This window comes from Chlamydotis macqueenii, chromosome 2, assembly GCF_036417535.1.
Source record: "Chlamydotis macqueenii isolate bChlMac1 chromosome 2, bChlMac1.mat, whole genome shotgun sequence".
Lineage (NCBI taxonomy): Eukaryota > Metazoa > Chordata > Aves > Otidiformes > Otididae > Chlamydotis > Chlamydotis macqueenii.
In genome coordinates, this window is record NC_141557.1 from 160,120,986 (window position 1) to 160,143,561 (window position 22,576).

The window sequence follows — 22,576 nt, forward strand, 5'->3', positions numbered from 1 at the left end:
GTTTTCCTTTTAGTGTGATCACAAATGCTGTCAAGTAAAGCTTTTAAAGCTTTATTTACTTATTTTAAAGTTTCTAATCCTCCTACTAACCTACTTCCACAGGAGTAACCTGTAGATGAGAGTAATTCAGGTAGATGATTTCTACCTTACTGCCCTTATAACAAACCAATCTTCTGCTTCCATAGATGAAGCAATTGCTAATAGATACATATGCCAGTGTTGGCTCCTCCTGGTGCTGCTGAAGAGGAGGAAACGAAGGCAACATATATGACACGCCCTGCGCAAGGGAAGACCAAAGACTCCTATTGTAGATTTTTTTACTACAGTGAAAACGCTTAGTGATTCCTATAGGTTGTATGGAATTAGATCCTTACCAAAACTACAGTACTTATTTTTTTTTTGCCAGGATACATTCAGCCCAGGTTTACTTTTAAGCCAGAAGCCAAACCTTTTACGCTCAAACACCGAGAGTGCCAAACAAGCTTTCTTCACGCTGCAGCAGGTAATTAAAGCTCCGGAGAGAGCAAGGAAATGCAACGGTGCCAAGAGCTCCTGTCGACTGCTGAACCTGATTCACTGGAGTTTTCCAGATTATCCGCGCCATCCTTTTTGGCTCTTGGAAAACTCGTTTTTAACTTTTCTTCCTCTCTCGCTTATGAACCAATATTTAGAAATGTGTCACTTCGACACTACTAAGAACTTTGCAGTGCTTAATGAGCTGAAATTGAATATAGATTAAATCTGATGCAACTTCCAGTGTGCTGAACCAGCAGTAATAAAAAAAAATTCCTCTCAGCCTCCACCGAAGAGCAGTTTTAGGGACATAACAGGGGGCATTTACATTAAATAAAAAGCTGAGAACTTTCTTCACAGTCCCAGAAAAACGTAGGTTGTATTCAATTATACATATATCTCAGATAACCACCTGAGGCTAACATCACATTTAGTCCCTGGCTGCAAACCCTGTCTCCTGTTGCTGGCCAATTAAGCAAGCTGGAGATACAGAAGGACTCAAAGGTCATGTGCAACGGCGCTAGCATCCATTTCCCATCACTCACAAATGTCTAAACGGATGCAGACACGTACATGAATGCAGCAATCAATAAATTGTTTCGCCGCGCTAATCCTTCCCTCGCCTTTACGTGGCCGTAATTAAAATCCATCAGCTGTACGTGATGCCCCACTTCGTTATGTAAGGCTGCAGCACTTCACCGCTCCGTCTCGCTGCGAGATTAGACATCAGCTACGGCGACATGCGTTGCCTGAAGATATGCAGCATCCCAGTTCATCCAAAGCTCAATAGCGGTTTTTCATCACCGCTTCTAGAATTACTGGCAAATTACAAACAAAAACACTTTGGCTCAAATGCACTTTAAAATTCCCAAACTCAAGAGACTCTTACATATACAATAGAAAACCTTTCAGCACCAACTCGCTGTTAATCAACGGTTGCAGCGATTAACACATTAATACCCCAGAACATGACCATCTACTTACACAGCTGAACGAAGTCCTAACCAAAAACTGGTGTTAACATCTATTTTTTCCTCCAAGTAGAGCCAAATCTGAACTGTTAACTCTGAAAACCATGTTCAACCCAGACTGAACTGGCCCTCTCCCACTCCCTAAGAAAATCTGGTTAATGAACAACTTTTCTGTTCTGCTTAAAAACAAGTTTTCAATTAAAATCACACTTGTTTCATGGGGACCTACTCGATAAGGGGCAGCAGTAGGTGCAGCCTGAGCCCTGGCTTGGGTGCTCTGGTCCCGCACTGCTCCGTGGTCCACGGATTTTGTGTCCAGGGAAGCTTTGACTACCCTTCTGCACTGCTCTAACAAGACCTCAAGGAGAAGCAGAAGCACGGTTTAACATAACTAAGCAAGGGCAAAATGAAGAGCGTGGCTAGAACGTCTCAAATTTTATGAGACTAGCTCAAAGTTAAGACTTTTAAAATACTATTCTAGCAAACACTGGGCTAGAAGGCATCACCTACATACTAAACTCCCATTCACCCTCGTAGAAGTTTACTCCTGATGTATCCTGATGTGTCCACCAACCCCCAAGCCCTAAGAAAACCACCAAGGATCTGGTCCACACTGCCAAACAAATGACTGGCATATATTTAGCTCAGCACGGCATCTGGTCTGCCTATCTGGGAACAAAACTTGAAAAAGGAAGGCAAACAGACTTGAAGGTAGCCAAAAAAGTATTTTTTCTGTCGAGCAGGCAGCCAGGCAGAGTATGGTCAGCACAACATTCGCGCCCTTGAATTGTAAGCAGCATAAAAAATAGTTCCCTTCCAGCCTCAAGTTGCATTTATTAGCAAATACGTAAGTGTACAGCAGAGTAAAATGCAAGGAGCTCATCTCTGTACATTGATAAAAATCATCCTCTCCTCCCTCCATTTTTAGGCTTGACTACATGCTTAGAAGCCACGTGGAAGTGGTGACTCAAGGAGATGTTTTTTGGCCTTTGTACCCCTGCAGATGCCATCTGAGAACGTTCATCTTCCCAGGGATTACTGACTGGATAGTTGATCTTCAAATTTCAGCCAAGGTCCTGGAAAGGGTCAGCAACTGGTGCAGGTAGCTCCTTCTGCAACTACCCTAGCTGACTTAAAGCAAAAAAAAATATAATAGCTAATAAACTTTATAGGTACTTTGTATAAACTTCATATTCTAAAAGCCATTTTCCCAGCTAGAAATGCCCAAGCTATTCAGAGGGGAAAAGAGTTGAATGGATTCTACCTACAGCTCCTAGGCCATTCATATCAGGCTCCCCTTCTTTTCAATACTCAAAGCCTCCCAAAAAGCCACCATTCCCATAACAGGCTTACAAAAAGTGTATTGTTAATTGTTCCTACACTGTAAAAATCAACCTTCTGGCCTTTCAAAAGTCTTTAGGACTATAGGTTTGTTTATGATGGGAACAAACACTCTGCCTGCAATCATTTTTGTCACAGCCGTGCCACTGGGAAGCCCTACCGGCTAAAAGTCAGCAAAGAACAGTAACACTGCATTCACTTTTAGATTATTCGCTGTTTTTAAAATGTTGCTGAATAATACATAAATAAACGCAACGATTCTTCTCATTATTTGCTGTATACTTCGGAAAAAAAAAAAAAAGAGGAATTTTGAAAATAACCCATAGTAAGCTCCTAAAGAGAAGCTGCATTCCTCTCCGCAGCTGCCTGTATCGAGGTTAATTCCTCATGTGGCTCTATCAAGCGAAACATAAATCCTATTACCGCTTTTCCGATTCGCTTCCACAAACAAACTGCAGGTTGTAGTTCGCAGCCTTGGGTTTCCGTGTAGACCGCTGCTCCAGGAGAAACAGTTCAGCAGCTGTTTTAACGATCTCTAGGTATGTGAATGCTGGTTATATATCAACTGAAGGTTCCATCTCCCAAAAAAAAAAAAAGTGGTGGTCTTCTACAGCTATTTGTGCCACCAACTGCCTGCCTTGTGGGAAAGCATTACAGAAAACCGTCCACTCAGATGAAATTATGGGGGCTGATTAAAAAGATGGTGTTGGTGTTTATGTAGCCTACCTCAAACTTCCAAACTTTTCCTACACAACTTCTACAAACTTGTATGTTTTGGCTTGAACATTAACTTGCGTGAAACACGTTCTGCACGCGTATCAGAGAGATTCAAAAGCAGAGCCGCCTTCATATTGTCTTCTAAACTCTAGCTGTATAGAAATCTTGGATCTTCGTACTGTGAGCTTGCAGGGTCATACTACAGAGCTGCACACATGGGAAATGTTGGTAACTAGAGCAGAACCTAACTCCCAAGTCTCAGGCAGCGCTCCAAATAACACACTTACTGCGTCCCGGAGGAGCGGTTCCCCCACCCTTACTGAGATGTTTAAAAATTCCACAACTTGCATTTCTACCTGAAGGATAAAGAGATCCACAAAGTCACTTTGCACCAAACAACTGGAACTGATAGTTTGGAATAAAATGTAATTACACAAGACAAAGAAGAATTCTTACCACAGACTCTCTTATAGGCAATCTTTACTTGCACGAGTTATGTTTCACAATCAGTGAGGCTAGGCACGGAAGGATAAATTTACCAATAAAATCTTAAGTTAAACAAGCAGAGCCCATTAGCAAATAGGATAGCAAACATTTCCTTTCCAAATGTGCATATTATGAGAATTAGGCACTAATGGGGACAAAGTAAAACAGAACTCTGCCAAACAACCAGAAAAGTATTTTTATCACATTGTGAAAAGCAGTTTTATTTTACATCACTCTGCTTGTAATCTTTTTCTTGTCATCTGAACTTATAAAAGAATGGAACAAGACCCCACCTGCAGCTCTGGAGCCCCCAGCATCAGAAGGACATGGACCTGTTGGAGAAGGTCCAGAGGAGGCCACAAAGATGATGAGAGGGCTGGAGCAGCTCTCCTGTGAGGACAGGCTGAGAGAGTTGGGGCTGTTCAGCCTGGAGAAGAGAAGGCTCTGGGGAGACCTGATAGTGGCCTTCCAGTACCTCAAGGGGGCTACAGGAAAGATGGGGAGAAACTCTTCAGCAAGGCCTGTTGTGATAGGATGAGTGCTAATGGTTTTAAAATAGAAGGAAGCAGATTCAGATTTGATATAAGGAGAAAAATATTTACAATGAAGGTGGTGGAACACTGGCACAGGTTGCCCAGAGAGGTGGTGGAATGTTTCCATCCATGGAAACATTCAAGGCCAGGTTGGATGGGGCTGTGGTAGGAGATGTCCCTGCTCCTTGCAGAGGGGTTGGACTAGATGGCCTTTGAAGGTCCCTTCCAATCCAAACCATTCTGTGATTCTACGATCTAAGTTATATATATGAGTTACAGGTGTAGTCAGCAATACAGCATTATTCAGTCATCCAACAAAGCAAATCTAAATAATTTTTAAGATTGAAATCTAAATTTTCAAGATTGAATCTGGCAATCCTTCCATATCTAATGGAAAGACAGTTGTACCAAAGCCCTCTCCTGAAGGTTACAGCTTAAAAAACATTGGAAAACTTATTTGAAAAACATTTGCCATGTCAATAGGGTAGGAATGCATAGGGCAGAAAAATAACCTCCCCCTTCATTTATCTCCGTAACCTCTGCTCATGCCGACTGCTGTCCAAACCGATGGAGTCCCTGGCACAAGATTTATGACCCGTGACTTTGACTAACTCAGAGAAGGAGGGAGCACTTGTTAAGATTGCTCCTTAATTAAATTACAGAGAAAGAGCCAACCTCAGCTTTTTAACTGATTACATCATTTTTCCTTTCTCATTCCATCCCCAAATATCCTGAAAGCTCCCCCTTCACTTCTTCAGCCTCTCCACCGCTACGGAGTGTCTGTATCTGGGAGGATGCTAGCCAGTTCAGGTTTGTAAACTGTGCTTCTTGCATTCTGCGATTTGTTGAACCAAAAAGGAAAGAAAAAAAAAATGTTAAACTCTATTTTCATTTCAGACAGAGAACAAAGTTTCTTTCTGCTCTCCTTTAAAGTCAGTATAAAGTAAGCATCACGCGATTTATGTTGCAAAGGGATTAGTATCAGGAATACATCCCGTAGTGAAAAAACCCAAACCTTTTGAATAAGCAGTTTTTCTAAAAAGGCAGATATAGTGCAGAACCCCTACAGAGGTGATAAACTGACACCGAAGTCTAGCAACCAGAAACCTGTTTTTGTAAAGTTTTATGGAAAAATCACTCAAGGAAAGAAAGAAGGAGCAGAGCACAGTGCATACGTTCTTCATTTCGGTCGCAGCTTGGAACAAAACACCAGATCAGATGTTGCCGAGGCTGCAGTGGCATCCCATCGCCACATAAATTGTCTAATTTGCATCAGGGTAGGATAAACAATCATTTTTAGGTCACCTGATGTAGTCCATGTAAGACAGCAGGTATGCCTGCAATGACTCTTCCTTGCCAGAAAATGCCTGGCTTGGGAAGACGCTACGCCTGACTTTCCAAATCAGGCAATGAAAACACAGCGAATGCTGCAACCGTATCCACTCCAGCTCATCTGCCCTGGTAAACAGTCATTTATCTGAACACCCCTTGGGTTTAGATTAATGAAGATTTCTCTTAGAGTGTCAAAGTTTAGCAATAATTTTAGAATACGCAATTTATTAGTAATTTTCCTGCCACCTACATGAACCTGTGTGTGTGAACTTGATCTCCATTCTCCAAAAAAATGCTTTAATTTCCAGAAATGTCCAGATATAACACTTGTACATAACATTAAACACTTCCAGATCAAGAGCTCATTTAAAGCTAGAAGGGTTTTTTTTTTTAATTTGTAAATTATCCTGGGGGGGGACCTCAATTCTGACGGACTGAATTATTGAAAGACCATTGTTTACAGAGCAGCACAACTGATAAAAGGAAGAAATTCATGTTTGTAAACAGTCAGTACATGAGAACACATAGAAAATGATCCGGCTCAGTTTATCCCTTGAGCCACAGAACATAAATCGGGATCCAGAGGAGAGAAGTTCAAGGTTAAGATGATCTGAACAGAAGCTATACAAAATTTATCGGCATATTAAAGGAGACTGCACTGCCTCATGGTGGGACGTTTGCCAAAGACAAAACTGGCAAGGACAGAACCAGGTCACGGTAGGGACTGATCCTGTCTATTCACCGTTCTCTGTACCCACACTTCCGTGAGAAACAACATTAAATCTTCTTGAGCTGAGTGTGGTCACAGGAACATCTAATTTTGACATTACTTTATGGCCCCAGTTCCGGCTCCTAGGCAATTGTCTGTATTGGCAGAAAGTCTGCTTCACTAAAATGCTTTTTACTTAGGTAGATGTTGAAGTTGTGATTTTGGCATTCAGCTGCTCTACCTTCAACGTTTAAGCTCGTCGGACTTCTCTGAAATCTCCCTCCAGCTGCTATGCAAAATGTTGGTGGGGTCACATGCAGGAGCGTGAGTGGTTCCAGCTACCCGGTCCCTGTGTCTACGCAAAACATCAGCTGGCTCCTCACATGGAGCCCTCCTGGCAGCCTGGTGAGATGGCATCTAACCTTACTGTAGAGCAGTGCAACATGGCAATCACCATTCCCTATATGTAACGGGGACTCAGACTTGAATCCTTCTGTTTACCCAATCCCAAAAAGGTATTTTCATCCAAATTTTTACTTTTCAAAACGCCACATGGACATGGGGCATTGCAAAGTTGAAACAACTTCATAAACCACTCACCTCACAAAGGGATTCAGTATAAATAGGGACAGCTGAGACAGATCCTGCAGCGACAGCACAGTTATTTGGAAGACTTGCTTTCATGAATTTTTAAGCTATTTTTATAAAAAGAGGAACAGTTTCCAAAGACAGCGACTGGAAGAGGGAAACCCTGTTTACCAGACATCCTCCCCAGCAGTGGGAACGCGGATTACATGTTTTTTTTTCCCAAATGAGGAGTGACAATAAAGGACTTGAGTTTCAAAGCCCAAGTGGAGTCACCTACCAGGTCTACCAGCACTTGCTAAGTCCTTCAGTGCTCTTGCCATCCACTACCTGCCCATCACTGACCCAGCTGAAAGTGTTTCCCTCCCCTTTGCTACCTACTCATCTTCCTCATCTTTGCAGAGTTTAGGCTTTCTGGTCATTCTGATTGTGGACAAGTTATGCTTGCTTAGCTGCTGAAACCCTTTAAAATCCAATTTATTTCTGTAGAAAAACAGGTCCCATTCCGTTTGCATGCTCTGCATCTTCTACACCGCAAAAATTCACCATGAGGCTCCAACTGAAGATCACCAAATGTTAAGACAGTAAATTGCTGGGTTTATATGTTTATGGAAAAATCTGCATCTGTGCTTCTTTGTACCCATTGTTACTCAAGACTTCAGAAGAAGGAATATATTTATGGAATGACATGAGCTATTAGGGATTTATCCAAAGCAATCTAAAGAAAATCTGTGGCCTGTTTTTCCCTTTTTCAGTTAAACGGACTCGTATTAAATTTTATCACCAAACTGCATCAGTAGTTCAAAACTTTTCCAATAATTTCTTGCAAAATTGCCTGCAGGAAGCGTATCCGAAATCCTCTCAACTGTTGTTTGGTAAAAAGGGGATGATTAGAACGGAGTCCCAGGGAGCGCATCCCAACAGAAATACTGTCGCAACAAGCACACAGGAGACTCGGAGGAGAATAGAGCTTAAGGGGCTGCAGCTTCAACAATCCTCTTGAAGCCAGCTTTATTAAATCATTACGTGATTTGGCAACAGCCCATTGACATTCTTTTCATTTCAAAAGCGGCCTTAATTTTTATTTCCTTGAAAAGCAAGACTCCTGTTCACGAAGGAGGTTCCAGCCATTCCCTTTTTATAACCTGTTTCACAATCCACGTTCAATAGAAAAATCACTGATTTGAGTCTTGGAGTTGCACATTTCAAAAAGCTCTTTGGGTCCCCAAATCTCAGTTCTGCATCTGCAAAGCCTCCATCACCAGAGCCCCATCCAAAGAGCTGAAAGGTTTCTTTTTCCAGTAAAGAACAGGCAATTACCTGCTGGAAAATTGCCCTGGTGGCAATTACTTCGTAATAAAGAGCATGGAAGCACTATCATGTTTCATCTGTTATTGCTATGGCAGAATTACCTCTCTGTCAGAGGTGAGGGTCAAACGCAAATTCTGAACAGAAAACTGAAACACAGACGGCCGTTGTGCGCGCAGATGCATTCACAGGTTCACCTGACATCGTGCTTTCCTAAAGGATGTTTAGACAGAAGTATAAAAAGACGTGGGCTTTGTAAATTTGGCTGAGAGCGTTATGTGGGTGGCAAGCAGATTAAGAGGAAGGGTTTAGGCTAGGAAAGAGGTGTAAAGGCACGAGTTTAAACCCACTCAATTTTAGCACATTTTCAGGAGGCCAAAGTCTGCCCCTACTTCTCCCATCCTTTTCCCCACTACCCATGGGAAGTCTTAGTAAGGGAGCACTAAAAATCCAGGGATCTTGCAGTTCCTTCAGTCCTATACGTGCCCCTTTCTACGCCAGAGCTGCTCTTGAAAGCAGAAGAAAACCTACAGGCTTGTCTTGGTTATGGCAACAATATGTATGGGAGGGAAGAATTTAAAGACAATTCAGTGACCCGATGTAAAATAGAAGTAAAAAGCATATTTATAGTAGACAGAAAGAAAATTTTAAAACTATTGGCTGATATGCAAATTAAAAACAACAAAAAAAACCTGATTAATAATTTAAAACAGCCCCCTAATCAGTTCAGCACTATTAGTCTGTAGCAGCATTAACTGGTCCTTATGTCTGCTGCTTTACTAGGTCTTCTTGGGGCAGGAGAGAACAAGAGATTTGGGAAAAAAGGAACAGAGATGTCAAAGTACTCTTAAGTCATACAATCATAGAATGGTTTGGGTTGGAAGGGACCTTTAAAGTCCATCCAGTCCAACCCCCCTGCAAGGAGCAGGGACATCTCCAACCAGATCAGGTTGCTCAGAGCCTCAGCCAACCTGGCCTTGAATGTTTCCAGGGATGGGGCATCAACCACCTCTCTGGGCAACCTGGGCCAGTGTTCCACCATCCTCAGGGTAAAAAATGTCTTCCTAATATATAATCTAAATCTGCCTCTCTCTATTTTGAAACCATTACCCCTTGTCCTGTCACAACAGGCCCTGCTGAAGAGTCTCTCCCCCTCTTTCCTGTAGGGCCCCTTTAGCTACTGGAAGGCCACTATAAGGTCTCCCCAGAGCCTCCTCTTCTCCAGGCTGAGCAGCCCCAACTCTCTCAGCTTGGCCTCATAGAACAAGTCATTCAAAAAAGTTTAGTCTCTCTCAAACCTTGGATACTCAAGATAAAAAGGAGGCAACATGCTGGACAGGAAAGGTTTACTGATAGAAAGAAGCATCTACATAGAAATGTCTGTTTCCTTCTTTCCTTCTTCTTTCCTTCATTATTTTGGAGGCCTGAAGCTCTTTCCACAGATTACAGGCTAAAATGCCGATCATTGCAGGGGAAAAGAAAAAAGATTTGAAGAACAGAGATAACGACAAAATTAAAAATTGCTTTTAAACCTCCATCCTTATATAAGAGCTGACAGTCTGCATTTTTGTAGTTTGTTTTGTCCTGCAGTATGCTCTATCAGTCCACAGCTGTCAGACCTGTTAGTGTTTCTTGCATGTCATACTTGGTCCCTTGCAGTAACCTCAGATCATAGAAGCTCTCAAAAGGAAAAAAAACTTCTGAGGATTCAAAGAAGTAAGTGTTATCACACACAAGTTTTACTGTGAACACTCTTCATGCTAGGGGAAAAAAAGTATTAACGTTCCCACACGACGCAATTGAAAGATCAAGGACTTGGAATGGGAGAAAACAGCACCAGAGCAAGAATGAGACTTATTTTAGAAGCTTGCTTCTTTGGTAGACCTTTTCCAGCCAGAAAAAAAAGGGGACCAAAAAGTTACCTACTGCTAAGTAACAGGAAACACACTGCATGCTATGGAAGAAGCTTCTGAATTCCTCCGCGCTCAACGTCCCTTTCCTGGGGAGGCTGTTCATCCAAAGTCACACAGGCTGCACAATCCCAAAGCCAGCACGGATCCTCACTTACCCCAGCTGAAAATCTGCCATGCGTTATTAGTTGTGCCTCTGAAGGCCAGATTCAGCATTACTTAAAGAAAAACAGAACGCTGATTTTAAAAAAAAAAAACCCTCTGTAATAACAGCTATTGCACAACTGCCAGTCTGCGTGGCTCTTGCCTTGATGTGAGAAGAAAGCATGTGCTCCTCCTGCCCTCAGGATTAAAAACCTTAAGAATTGCACCTTTCTTTTAAAGATGCCTTAAACATATCCTGAACCAAACCTTCCACTAAGGACTGCTCCAAAAACTGTGCTGCTATTGATTTGAAGGCAGAAGATATTTTACGTAAGCGAGCGGCGATATATTATATGAAAGCCTTACTGACTTGCTTGTTGGTTAAAAAAAAAAAAAGTACAGTAAAATTAGTCTTACACAACCCTTTCATGGGCATAAAATTAGTCAATAAGTAAAAAATGATGGGTGTGGAGGTTTTATAGGGCGATTAACATGTGCCTCAGGCACAATATTTGCAGTTTTACACATTCTACCGCTTGAGATCTGAATATAAACTTCACATGATCTTAAAGACTGACTTCAGAGCTAACAAGGCTGAAAAATGTATCAAAGTGTTTATTATTCCAGGTTTTCTGCACCCACTGTAAATTGAATTTATGTCCTTCGGTTAGCTGTGTTGCGGTCCCCTTTTGGGACAGGTCAGCTCTCAAGCCATTAATTCTCCCAAGGAGGAATTCAGATCCTGCAATTCACTCTCAGTATCAAAGGCAGCTACGCCTGGGAGCCCAGAAAAAGCTGAATTGTACAGGAATTTAATTCTGAGAGTCACAGAGCAGGTTACAGCAACTCAAACAGTTTCTACCTGGTAAGACAAGGTATGGTACAGCTCAAATGGCAAGATGCAGCTGTGTAGAAGGCCAGTTATAAATATATATAACCTTAACAAAAATGTAACCTCTGGCAGAGATGAGGAATAAACTCGACTACCTGAGCTGAGCTGGAATAAAGAGTCAGTGCTGCTTTACGCTGAAGAGCTTCTTCCATCTGTGAGAGCTTTTCCAGCCAGCCAGCCTTTTTTCACTGGAATTAAAAGCCCATCCAATCCCTTCTCCCCTCCACCCCCATCTTTAAGGTTTTTAGATTGCCTTTCATCTCAGGCTTAGCCCTAAGACGACTATCCCCTTCCACAATGAATTGAGGCAGCAATTGATACCTTAATTCCTTTGAAGAAACATAGCTAAAAGCTAATTTATCTGTAACATTTCATGCTTGGTTCTAAATACATCTCCATAAGCTCCTCTTTACCTACAGACATTCTTCTCAGACAGGTATCAACATTAAATTTCAATGGGAAGATTCACTACTTGACACTAAAAGTTCACTCTGTATTATTAAATCTCTTCAGCGCAATGACTTCTCAGCTACCACTTCGAGATTTCTCAGCATCAGCACTTTTGAATTATTGCTTAACAGGCTTTTTCCATACCAGCATTTTCACATGAGCTAGATTTCAAGACCCTTTAAGCACGGTCTGCTAAGCTTTAGGCTGGAAGAATTCTGAATTTTTTTTTTTTTTTGAGACATTATGTCTAAATGCTTTAACTGAGAAATGACAGCCCAACCCCCTGAACAGCTTCTCTACACCTATAAGACATGTAGAAAACAAGCCTCATGTCTCTCATAAGATGAGTGACTACAGTATTTTGCTGATTTGAAAGCATATAGTGAGAGAGAAAATTTATTTTCCAAACAAAAATAACCTATGGTGTTCTGCTCTGCTTAGGTCAGCCTTTCTCTTTATTAAAATCTATTAATTAGCACTGAAATATGCAGTTTCCAGAAATGCTCCTCCTTAGTGTTACTGCCTACAAAGAACACCATTCTCAGGGTTAAGCTTAAAATAACCAACTTCAATATTTAATGCCAGACCAGCTGACGTTCACTACAAGAGCCCATGAACTCTCAGAGCACAACAAAGTAAAGCTGTCACAAACAGGCACTCAGATATGAAATACATGAAAATCAAGGCTATTCCTGTGCAGTACCTAAATTGAAGTGACATCATAAAGGTAAGCAGCACATGTAAACCATTCATGTTTTTCCCTACGTAAACGTACAGTTTCTTTTTAAGAGCACCGGTGTAATATATTTAATTTACGCCGGGGAACGAGGAGCAGTTCTGGTGCTGACAGTCACTGCTGTGCCTATTAACTATTCATAAAACACTCCATAGCACTGGAAAGAGCCTTTGAAGGAACAGTAAAGGCTTGGCAAAGCTTTTATCATATTAAACATAAAAGGTGAAATTTCATGTTTACAGCTACCGCTACTCATTAGTCAGACAGCAAGTTTTTCATGCTGAAAGCAGCAGCCACCCCAAGTCACAGAATACAGATTTTATTTTTTTTTTTCTCTTCCATAGTCCTAATGAATCAGGCACATGGATCCCACCTTTCAGAAGAACTAAAACGGATTTACTGGTTGCATTACAAGCAAACTGCTTGAATGACAACTGAAATAATCTGAAATTACCAAATGATGTTATTAATGGTTTAAAGTATTGTTAACGGAAGCCATGTACTGCGATTTCATTGCACAAATTTCTCCAAAAAGCTAAGTTTCTCTAAGTTTACACTATACCGGTCATCAGTTTCTCCTCAATTTTATTCACTCGAAATCTCTTGCAAAATAATTTAATGCATCCAAATTTTCCGTGAATGGTTATGAACTGGAAGTAGTTATAGAGATTTAATCCTTAGAAGCCAAGTTCAGTGACGAGAGAAAATACATTGTCGTTTACAGACAATAGCAGGGATTTTAATTCCCTCTCACAGATAAGCAGCATTAAGTACCAGATGTTTCAGAAGACAAAGGCCTCATCCTGCTGCTGTGGAGTTTATAATGTGTGGCTGAAATGTGATGGGGATGCAAACAGAACGTACGTTCACGCACGGAACGTACTCAAGGGTAACACGAAATCACTCCGTTTCTCAAAAAACCTTGGACTGATGAGCAGGTAAACCTGGAGGTGCCGACAGTTTATTTTCTAGTAAAGTTTTGACACTGGCTGGGAAGAGCTGCTGATTGAACAGGTCTCTAAAAAAGGTTAATGAAGAATTCTAGAGACCAAAACTTGTGAAAGTGCCAATTAATATAATTTCATCTGGAGTCAGCCTGCACTTCTCATATATGGCAGATTTTTATATCTTCTGAATTCTTCTAAACAAGTTAGTGGCTTCATTTTGAATTCTTAAGCTGCAGAGAGTAAAAAAATCAAAGAGCAAGAATAAAAAATAATGTAATATATATTTGGCTTGTTCTTGTTGCTAAGCTACTAAAGTCCAGTTATGACTACAAGGCTGTTATAGATTTGTAGCTGCGTTTCTGGCAAGACAAGGTAATATCAATCTAACCACAGCAATGAAGACAAAGATTAAAGGCACAATTTGGAACTTATTTTCTTACAGGTAAAGCAACTTGGACACTTCCAGACCTTTCCCATTTATGGTATCCATCGATCAACGCAGCTCTCACTGCTGTCTTTAATTCTTTTGTTCAGAATTTAAAACTTCATTAAATGCAAACACAGAGAATTCAACCGCTGTTGAATTGGAAAGGGACTATCCAAAGGACTTCTCCCTTCAGTTGCTGAAATCTTGAGGCTTACAGAACAAGTAGGACAGGTCGTTCACCTGCCAAATCGTAACTACACCTCGGATCCAAGGTACACAAACAGCGAGGAAAGTCAAATACCTGCAAGCAGAAAGCGTGTAACATCATACTAATGTGCCTCAGGTTTTAACGGTGAGATTCTTATCTGGTAAGAATCTCAGATTATTTCAATGACCAAAGTTTTCTGAGATATAGAACACAAGCACAGACCGTAAAGCTTAATTATTAATATTCGACATACATCTGTGAGGAAGAGTCTTTTTTGCATACCACAAAGGCTTCTGGTTCTTCGGTTTATTATAAACAAAGGGAGTTGGTTGAGTCATCGTACTTCCCCAGGTACCACTTCTCAAAAATAGTTTCTCAAGCCAATTTAATCTCACAGAAAACAACTGAATATTGCTTTTACCAAAACAAGAAGCAAAGGGACTATTACAAGCAGTTTGACAGCTCTACGCAACCCCCTCCAGTGAAGAATAAATACGGCTCGTTTTGAGGCAGCCAGATGCTGAGGTTGATAAAGGTAAACAGAACCATGTAAGAGGTAACTACCAAACTGGCTTGATAAGTCATCTGTGAATAACTTAACCCTTCAGTGAATCCACCATTGTTTATTCCCCTGCTGAGGGAACATGAGCAAGCGCACGAAAGATTTCAGTTAGTTCCCAAAGTGCTAACATTTGTAACCAGCTACCTCAATTTCTTATCTCTCTGGCATGGAACGTCACCCTTGCATCCCTGCAGCCTTTTGCATTGCTTTGTTATTTGCCAGCTTTTCTACAAGTCAGGGCTCTTTTCTTCCCTTCCCCCAAATCCCAGTGTTATTTTGATCACTGGGGTTAGGGAAGGAAGAGAAGAGCTATTTCTCAATTATCTGGAGGAAACAGATCTGCTAGAAGAGCTCACAAAAGAAATGTAAACTAGTAGACTGTCAGTAATTAAGAGGATGGTTTATTTATACTGTCTGACCTTAGTCTATGGTAAGGTAAAGTCAGCTTAGCCAGCTATACATTTTAAACATCCAAATGCCAGCACAAACAATAAAGCGAACAAAAAAAAAAGAGGAGGTCACTTACAAAACTGAGGGTCTTCTCCATGCAAAGCAGGATGCAAGTTTTTGAACTCACAGTAGACAGTAATTGAACTACAGCTGCTAGTACAAATGAATTAAGTCTCTAAATCTCAACTTACCCAAAAGACAAAACCGCAAAATAAATCATGGACATTATAAACACTCCTAGATTTAGTTGCATGTGTTTTATTCAGCAAGTCATGCTGATCAGAAAGCTCCACTTTGGGGAACACTTATCTGCTTTAGCTATGCCACCACTAGATCCAAAAAGGACATTTGATGAGCTCTGGAAATGACAATTTTCAGGAAAACTTGGAGGCATAACCCATCAGCATCTGTCTTGGTATACTAATTGCACTGATTATCGACCCTCTGTGGATTCAAAATAAACCGACTGCTCATTTCATGTGAAAACACATTTTTAACTGCAGGAAGACGGCACAAAAGAATCTGTACATTGCATGCTCAAAGGTTCAATCTTTTACGCCCTTCTGTCATATCAAATACAAAAATTCAGATGTTTCATTTGAGATGCTAACCTCGAAAGTTTTAAACAACGCTGTACATATTCAATGAACATTACTTCAGAGAGTTGGTTGAGTGCTTCTGTTTGGCCACAGGGGAGCATGCTGTAAGGCACAACTGCACGTATGAGCCAAAGCAAACATCAGCAAACGTATAATGTGCATATATTATATACATACACTTTCAGGGTGCACACACATCCTTGATTTATTCCCTCATGGAAGCAGCTCAGTCCGGTACCTCTATTCAGTTTCATGTAATATTTTCTGATGTCTGACAGAGACCATGATTTTCTGGATTTGATACAGGTAATACCAGAGACTGTTAAAGCTGGAAGTCGTTTGTTGGAAACCTCATTATAGTACTCACCACGAAATTTAACACTGTCGACTCCAATTTTAATCCCCATTACCTCTCCATTATTATCCAAAACTAATGGTATCATCATTTGTTCATATGTATTAACATGTTATAACATAAACTGGACAGATTAATCACATAAAGCAAGACTCACTAGTGGTTCAAAAAGCCAATTTGTCTAACTGCTTATTCTGAAGTACTGTAACCCGATGCATTTCTCCATAAATGAAAAAAAGCAGCTTAATTGCAATACTTTATAGCCTAATGTTAAGGACACTTAACTTTTAATAAAGAACTTTAGAAGCTTTTGAAGTTGCTAGTTGTCTATGGGAACTCAAAACAAATTAAGTTAAAATTCTAACAGATAGAAGCAATATCAGACAGAAGATGAATACAGGTACAAACCCTCCCCACTTAAACATGGTCACACAAGTGAATCTGTGGCACAGCCAAGAAGAAAACCAGAAAAAACATTTTACCTTGTGTATTTTCAGTTGGCAGAGCCCACTTCTCTCCTCCCCTGACTTCAATCAATGCAAAACGATATAGAAAGTTTTGATTAACAGAAATGAGAATTACTTACCAATTTGTAACAAAACAGGTGTTACCAAAGCTGTCTCCATGGCATAACAAAATTCCCTGCCAAACATTACTGCGCCATGCATCACCCACAGGCGTATCGGTATCCGGTCTATGGATCCTTCGCTAATGGTCTCCTCCCGACTTTCATTCTCCTTGTTTTCTGGTTTCTGAAGCTGTGCCACAGGTAAATCTTGAACTTGCATAGATTCCGAGTCAGCATTCTGGGGAGCCATTTTCATTACCATAAAAATATATATATATATATATTTGTTATATCTATATAAATAATACTACCATAACTCCACGAACAAGTTAGGGTGTCTTCTCTTTCAGCTTCTGTTCCTCAGGCAAGTAATGCTTATATTCCTCTTGTACAAACAGGTATCTTGCAATTTCTTGTACAGATATGAGACATTAAGAACGAAAAGCTATTTGGTAAGAATTTCAACATATGGCTTGCTGGTTTACTGTGAGTTAGAGTTAAAAATCCATAATTGCCATTCAGTTAATACCAGTTTCATAATTATTATTGAAGAAGTGCTGAAGTTGTTATTCTTGCTACAGAGAGGTGGAAAGGCGACACAAAGAGGTGCTCCACTGTTAATCCCCATCGAGTGGCTGATTAATCTGCAACAAAAAGCAAGCATTTAAAAATTTCAATAGTATTTTTCAGGATATTGTGCCACCCCCCCTTAACCATATACACTATTTCCTGCTTAAGGCTTTCCATTGTCCTTTCCTAGTGTAGGGTCTTTTATTCCACGGTCCCTCCTGCCTCTGGACTTTCCATTGAAATGCAATTACTCCTCATATTTAAACGATGCTTAACTCGTAAGTTCCTCCAGTCTGTGGTCCTGCATGAAGCCACAGAATAACGTATCAGTGTATTTGTCTGAGATCCGCAGAACATCGAGCACAAGACTAAAATTCTGGGAAATTTAATGTAGGTCCCATTTTAGAAATAGCGTGGGATATTCCAGGACTATGCCAGGAAGATGATTCATTGATTACCATTTACTCACTGGCCACACAGACATCTCCATTTAGACTTTTGGAAGTTGCCAGTTACTTTGCAGTAACCATCACACCATCTTAAAATGAAGATCTTCCTCAAGCGAGCATAAGCAAAAATAAGGCAGGAGGAATAGAACTTAAAGGATTGATATTTAAACTGCTCATGAAGATATGTACAGCATATGCATCCATCTTCACTTTCTGCACACAAGACCAGATTATCTTACTCCCACATCCTATGAGGCTTCTGAAGTCCATGGAAGTAGAGCGGTACAGTATTTTCCACCATACACTAACATTATACCAGGTAAGACAAGCTTCTCCTGTATTTCCCCGTGCCATAAAGTCAAAGCAGACATACATATTGTACAACGTCAATCAAAATGTGTTTAAGCACTTAGGAGAAAAAAAAAGAAAGCCTTTTATAGAAAGTCAGATTACATAGTGTTTGTACGAGAAGGATGTAAGTTCACATCTATGGCAAAGCGTGACTGAACTGGTATTCCAGGACAAAACCCCTCGGGGGTACGAGGTTCCACAAGATGCTGGCTTTGGCAGCGAAGCTGGCCTGAAGAAGTCCCCACGCTGCAGTTCACTGCCCCTTCAGTTGTGGCAACAAAAACCTTTTGTGGGCTAAAGCACAAACCAGATCATTAAGCGGTGAACCTAAAAATGAGCCTTAAGAAAAAGATGACAGGCTTGGGGTTTTAAAGCACATCACAACAGCAAACTCTGTTTCAGCGTGACCTGACACACTGTTCTGCTGGAAACGCAGCACGGGAACATCGTCTTGAGCGCTCCCTCCTGCTGGTACCCTCCTTTGAGCGGGTTTATTGCGTGTATTTTGTTCTTCCACTCAAAAGCATCTTTTTTTGGTCTGGGATTTTTCTTCTCCCAGGCTCCGCAAGATTACTGGAGTTCTCAGATTTGATCACCTCAATAGCAACGTAATATTATAATTTGCTTTTGAGCTAGTCAAACCTTTAAATCACTTGAGATAAGTTAAAATAACTTACTGAACACAAGAGCTGTAAGCAGAGTTTTTAAGTTCCAAGTTTTAATCGATAAGCTCAGAACAAAAGGGACTCAAGAAAGCATTTCTGCACCCACTCAGAATTAACAGGAGGAGCTGCCTAGGGTTGCAGAACCACAGCACAGACAGGTACTTACTCAAGTTCTTCATAAGCACCTTGTTTTTATAAAGGTTTTTCTTTCCACCACTCGGGGTTCGGATTTGCTAAGCTCCTGCGTGCAGCAGAGTTCATTTGCCTCCTTCCATTAATTAGCACAGCTTGCAGCAGGAGGGGAAGGGATGCGATTCTTTTACTTCCCTTCAGTGTCTGAGGTTTCAGCTCAATCCTTTAAGGGCTATTAACTTCATATTTATGATCAGCTAAGTCCTGTACTAAAAAAACACACATTCACTTTTCGTAACACAAGTTCTGGGTGAATAAAACCTACAAAATACAGGTTCCAAAGTAGGAGCACTTATTTTAATTACAGACTAGTCATAAAATGTTTAATTGCTGGCAGACTCCGGCAAAATTACATTGAGGAGAATTTAAAAGTTTACATATCAGCTCTTATTACTCAGAAATCACTCAGAACATGTTGTATTAAAGACTCAGGGTCATGGATAACTCTCCTGGACAAGATGGCTTTAAAGTCTCCAGCGTTTTCTAATGCTTAGTTTCCACTCCTGTCACTCCCTGCGAAGGATTTAACTTAATTTCCCTAAACACCTCATTTAACAGGCAGTTTCAGGGTAGCAGGAGGAGGCGGGGAGAGGAAGGCAGTTCATCACACCAGAACGTTTTACGATGCACTGGGGCAGGCTGCAGACGCAAGCAGGGTGACACCAGGCTGGGAGCATTTGTCACTGGAAAGGATGAAGAGGCAGGACAAGAGAGGAAATCTGAGATGTAGCCCATTTTCAGCGAGACTCTTAGGGGATGACTGAAAAAGTCATTCCTGAAGTGGAAGATGATGGGGAGCGATCAGATAATTTAAGAGACAGGAATAACGAATGATAGATGGAGGTAGACTTTGAAGCTTAATCAACACAGATAAGAAGAGCAGTATATTTTAAACATGCCAGAAAAAGCAGTTACAGTATTCAAGTGCAATAGCAAGAGGCACAATGGACAGGTTTTATCTAAAGGAACAGAGAATTACTGTTCCATTATGCCAATTTTGCGGTAAGCGTAACGTTCATCTTCCCGCAGCACTTTCATCTGACTCCAAGCGCACGTCTCATACAAGAGCCAGGGAACATCAAGAGCCTCTCAGAAGGTCTTCCATTTCTTTCGTAAGCCCTACTCATTTTAGAATGATCCAGATTGTGCTGCTGTTTTTTCCAAGTTCATTTTTAATTTGGCAAGTTTGAATAGTGGCATGATTCCTTTATCGAGAAAGGAAACAAACTCATTTACCTGTCAGAAGTAAATATTACAGAAGCTTTTATGCAAAGAAGTAACTGGCATCTAAAGAGGAGCTGGATTAAAATACCAAAGAGGGCATGCTCCCAGGTCTGCATCTAGCACAAAGATTTTTTTTTCATGTTTGTTGGCTAGTAAAACCAAACTTTAATTGACAATATTTTAATGAAATCATAGGATTGAATATGCACGGAAATTTCCAATGCAGTCCCTTTAATCATGTATTCCAAAGGCTTTGTTGCGTGGAGTCCACCTAAGAAACAGGCCAGCAGTATTATTACTATAATTTTTTAAGAAGTGATGAATTGGGTTTACATTTCACCTGCCATTCAAGCAGACTAGGTACTAAAAGAGCAGGTGTCCCTTCCTCAAACAGATGTTGAGAAGCATGGTGGCAAAAGGTTTCAGAAAGACTTCTTCCCTTTCATCTGTACCTTTCTGACCATCAATAAAAATAAACAATTATTTTAAAATGTCAACTGGTAGATGAGACAGCATTTATTTTAGGAAGTTGAGACCACGTCCCCCATTCTGCCATGCACTCTCACTACACTCTCCATGAAGTTTTTAAAGGCATTTTCATGACTAACAAAGAAGAAGGAAGTAGAATGAAGAATTTCAGCCACAGAACGGAGTTCACGTTGGGCATTGTACAGAGGTCAGGTATGAAGAGAAGTTTAGTTATAGAAATATTCCTGATCTTGCAAAGTGTACATGGAAGGAGCTGACTGATTACACCAGCTCTTCTTCAACCTAATTGCGCGTGTTCTACTTTGGCCTTTGGCCACATTGCGACAATGACAAAACCTATAAAGTGGCAGTTAATATTTCAATGAAATAGACAATTGATATATTCTGAAAACTAATCTGTAAGCAAAATTTTATAAAAGCAGGGACATCTCCAACCAGATCAGGTTGCTCAGAGCCTCATCCAGCCTGGCCTTGAACATTTCCAGGGATGGGGCATCAACCACATTCTCTGGGCCACCTGGGCCAGTGTTCTACCACCCTCAGTGGAAAAAAAATTTCTTCCTTATGTCCAGTCTGAACCTACGTCCTTCTATTTTAAAACCATTACCCCTCATCCTGTCACAACAGGCCCTGCTGAAGAGTTTCTCCCCATCTTTCCTGTAGCCCCCTTTAGGTACTGGAAGACCGCTATAAGGTCTCCCCAGAGCCTCCTCTTCTCCAGGCTGAACAGCCCCAACTCTCTCAGCCCGTGCTCACAGGAGAGGTGCTCCAGCCCTCTTACCATCTTCGTGGCCCATGAAGCACGAAACAAGATGTTACAGGCTTGACACTGCTACATCACAATAATCCTGTGCCTCAAATAGGTAGCGTTCACAGACAAAGCACATGAATCATCGAAGAACCTGAGGAAAATTACTGCCTTTCTTCTTTAGGGTTTTCCAAAGAAGAGGAAGGGTTATGTAGGTCATATTTGTGGCCCACACAACTCGGTGGTTTTCTTTTCCCTTTTTGCATGCTAAAGGTGCACAAAAAGCTTACACTACACAGTCATGCAACACAATGCCTTTGGCACGGGACTTGTATCACATCTCCCATCATGTTTTGTAAGTTTAGGACTTAGAGGTTGTCAAGCAGCGTTTTTGCATTTGGGATACCGTTATCTAGAGGTCAGAAGATTGACAGTACACCCATCAGTCCCAACATAAATGGGGTAAACAGTGATCCTGCCCAAATCTTTTAAGGCTGAACTATTTTTAATGCATGTTTCCAGATATCTCTTGCTAACAAGGAATAGGAGCGTAATGTTTGACAAGCAACTAGATTTTCTGAACCAGAGCCAAAGCATGACTTTAATGAAGCTATGGAGCATGCAGCAAGTTTCAGGTAATCACGCACATCCTTTATTAAGTAGTAATAAGGCCTGGCAAGAAGATAGTTAAATAGGCCCAACTGGACACCATGAGAAAATGTCAACTCTTTTAGGAGGGCTTTCTTCCTCTGAAGCCATTAGGCAACCCTTAAGGCATTTGCTGATGTAAGAAAATTCATTTCAACAAGGTAGGTGCGCACTACTTGCAAAATCCTAAGTCCTCATGGGAAAAATAAGCACGGCCTAAGAAAAACTGGAATGAACAAACAGAAAAGGATGGAAACAGTTGTGGCCAAACACTGTTGGATATCTAAGGGAACAAGTGAGGGATTGAACAGAGGCAAACTATCCCCTTCTCTCATCCTGGTCTCTACGGTTTATTGCATTAGCTTCCCATCACTTATCAAGCTACCTCTTGTCTTCAAGATGTGCCTCTTCCATTATCACTACTTTCTTTTACATGCAAGTATAGGGATTGATCAAAGTTGTCTCAAATCATAGTGTAGAGCTCATTCAGTTTTGCT

General features: G+C 40.9%; 1 protein-coding gene across 8 annotated transcripts in view; it reads right to left on the bottom strand.

The window, feature by feature from the left end:
- The window catches only part of SLC45A4 (solute carrier family 45 member 4), a 93,420-nt gene that overhangs the window by 24,491 nt on the left and 46,353 nt on the right, over window positions 1-22,576 (bottom strand). For all 8 annotated transcript variants that reach the window (XM_086741333.1, XM_086741337.1, XM_086741336.1 and 5 more), the window contains exon 2: window positions 16,762-17,387. In XM_086741333.1, the coding sequence (XP_086597459.1) occupies window positions 16,762-17,005 (244 nt within the window). In that variant the 5' untranslated portion in view covers window positions 17,006-17,387. The remainder of the gene's footprint in view (window positions 1-16,761; window positions 17,388-22,576) is intronic.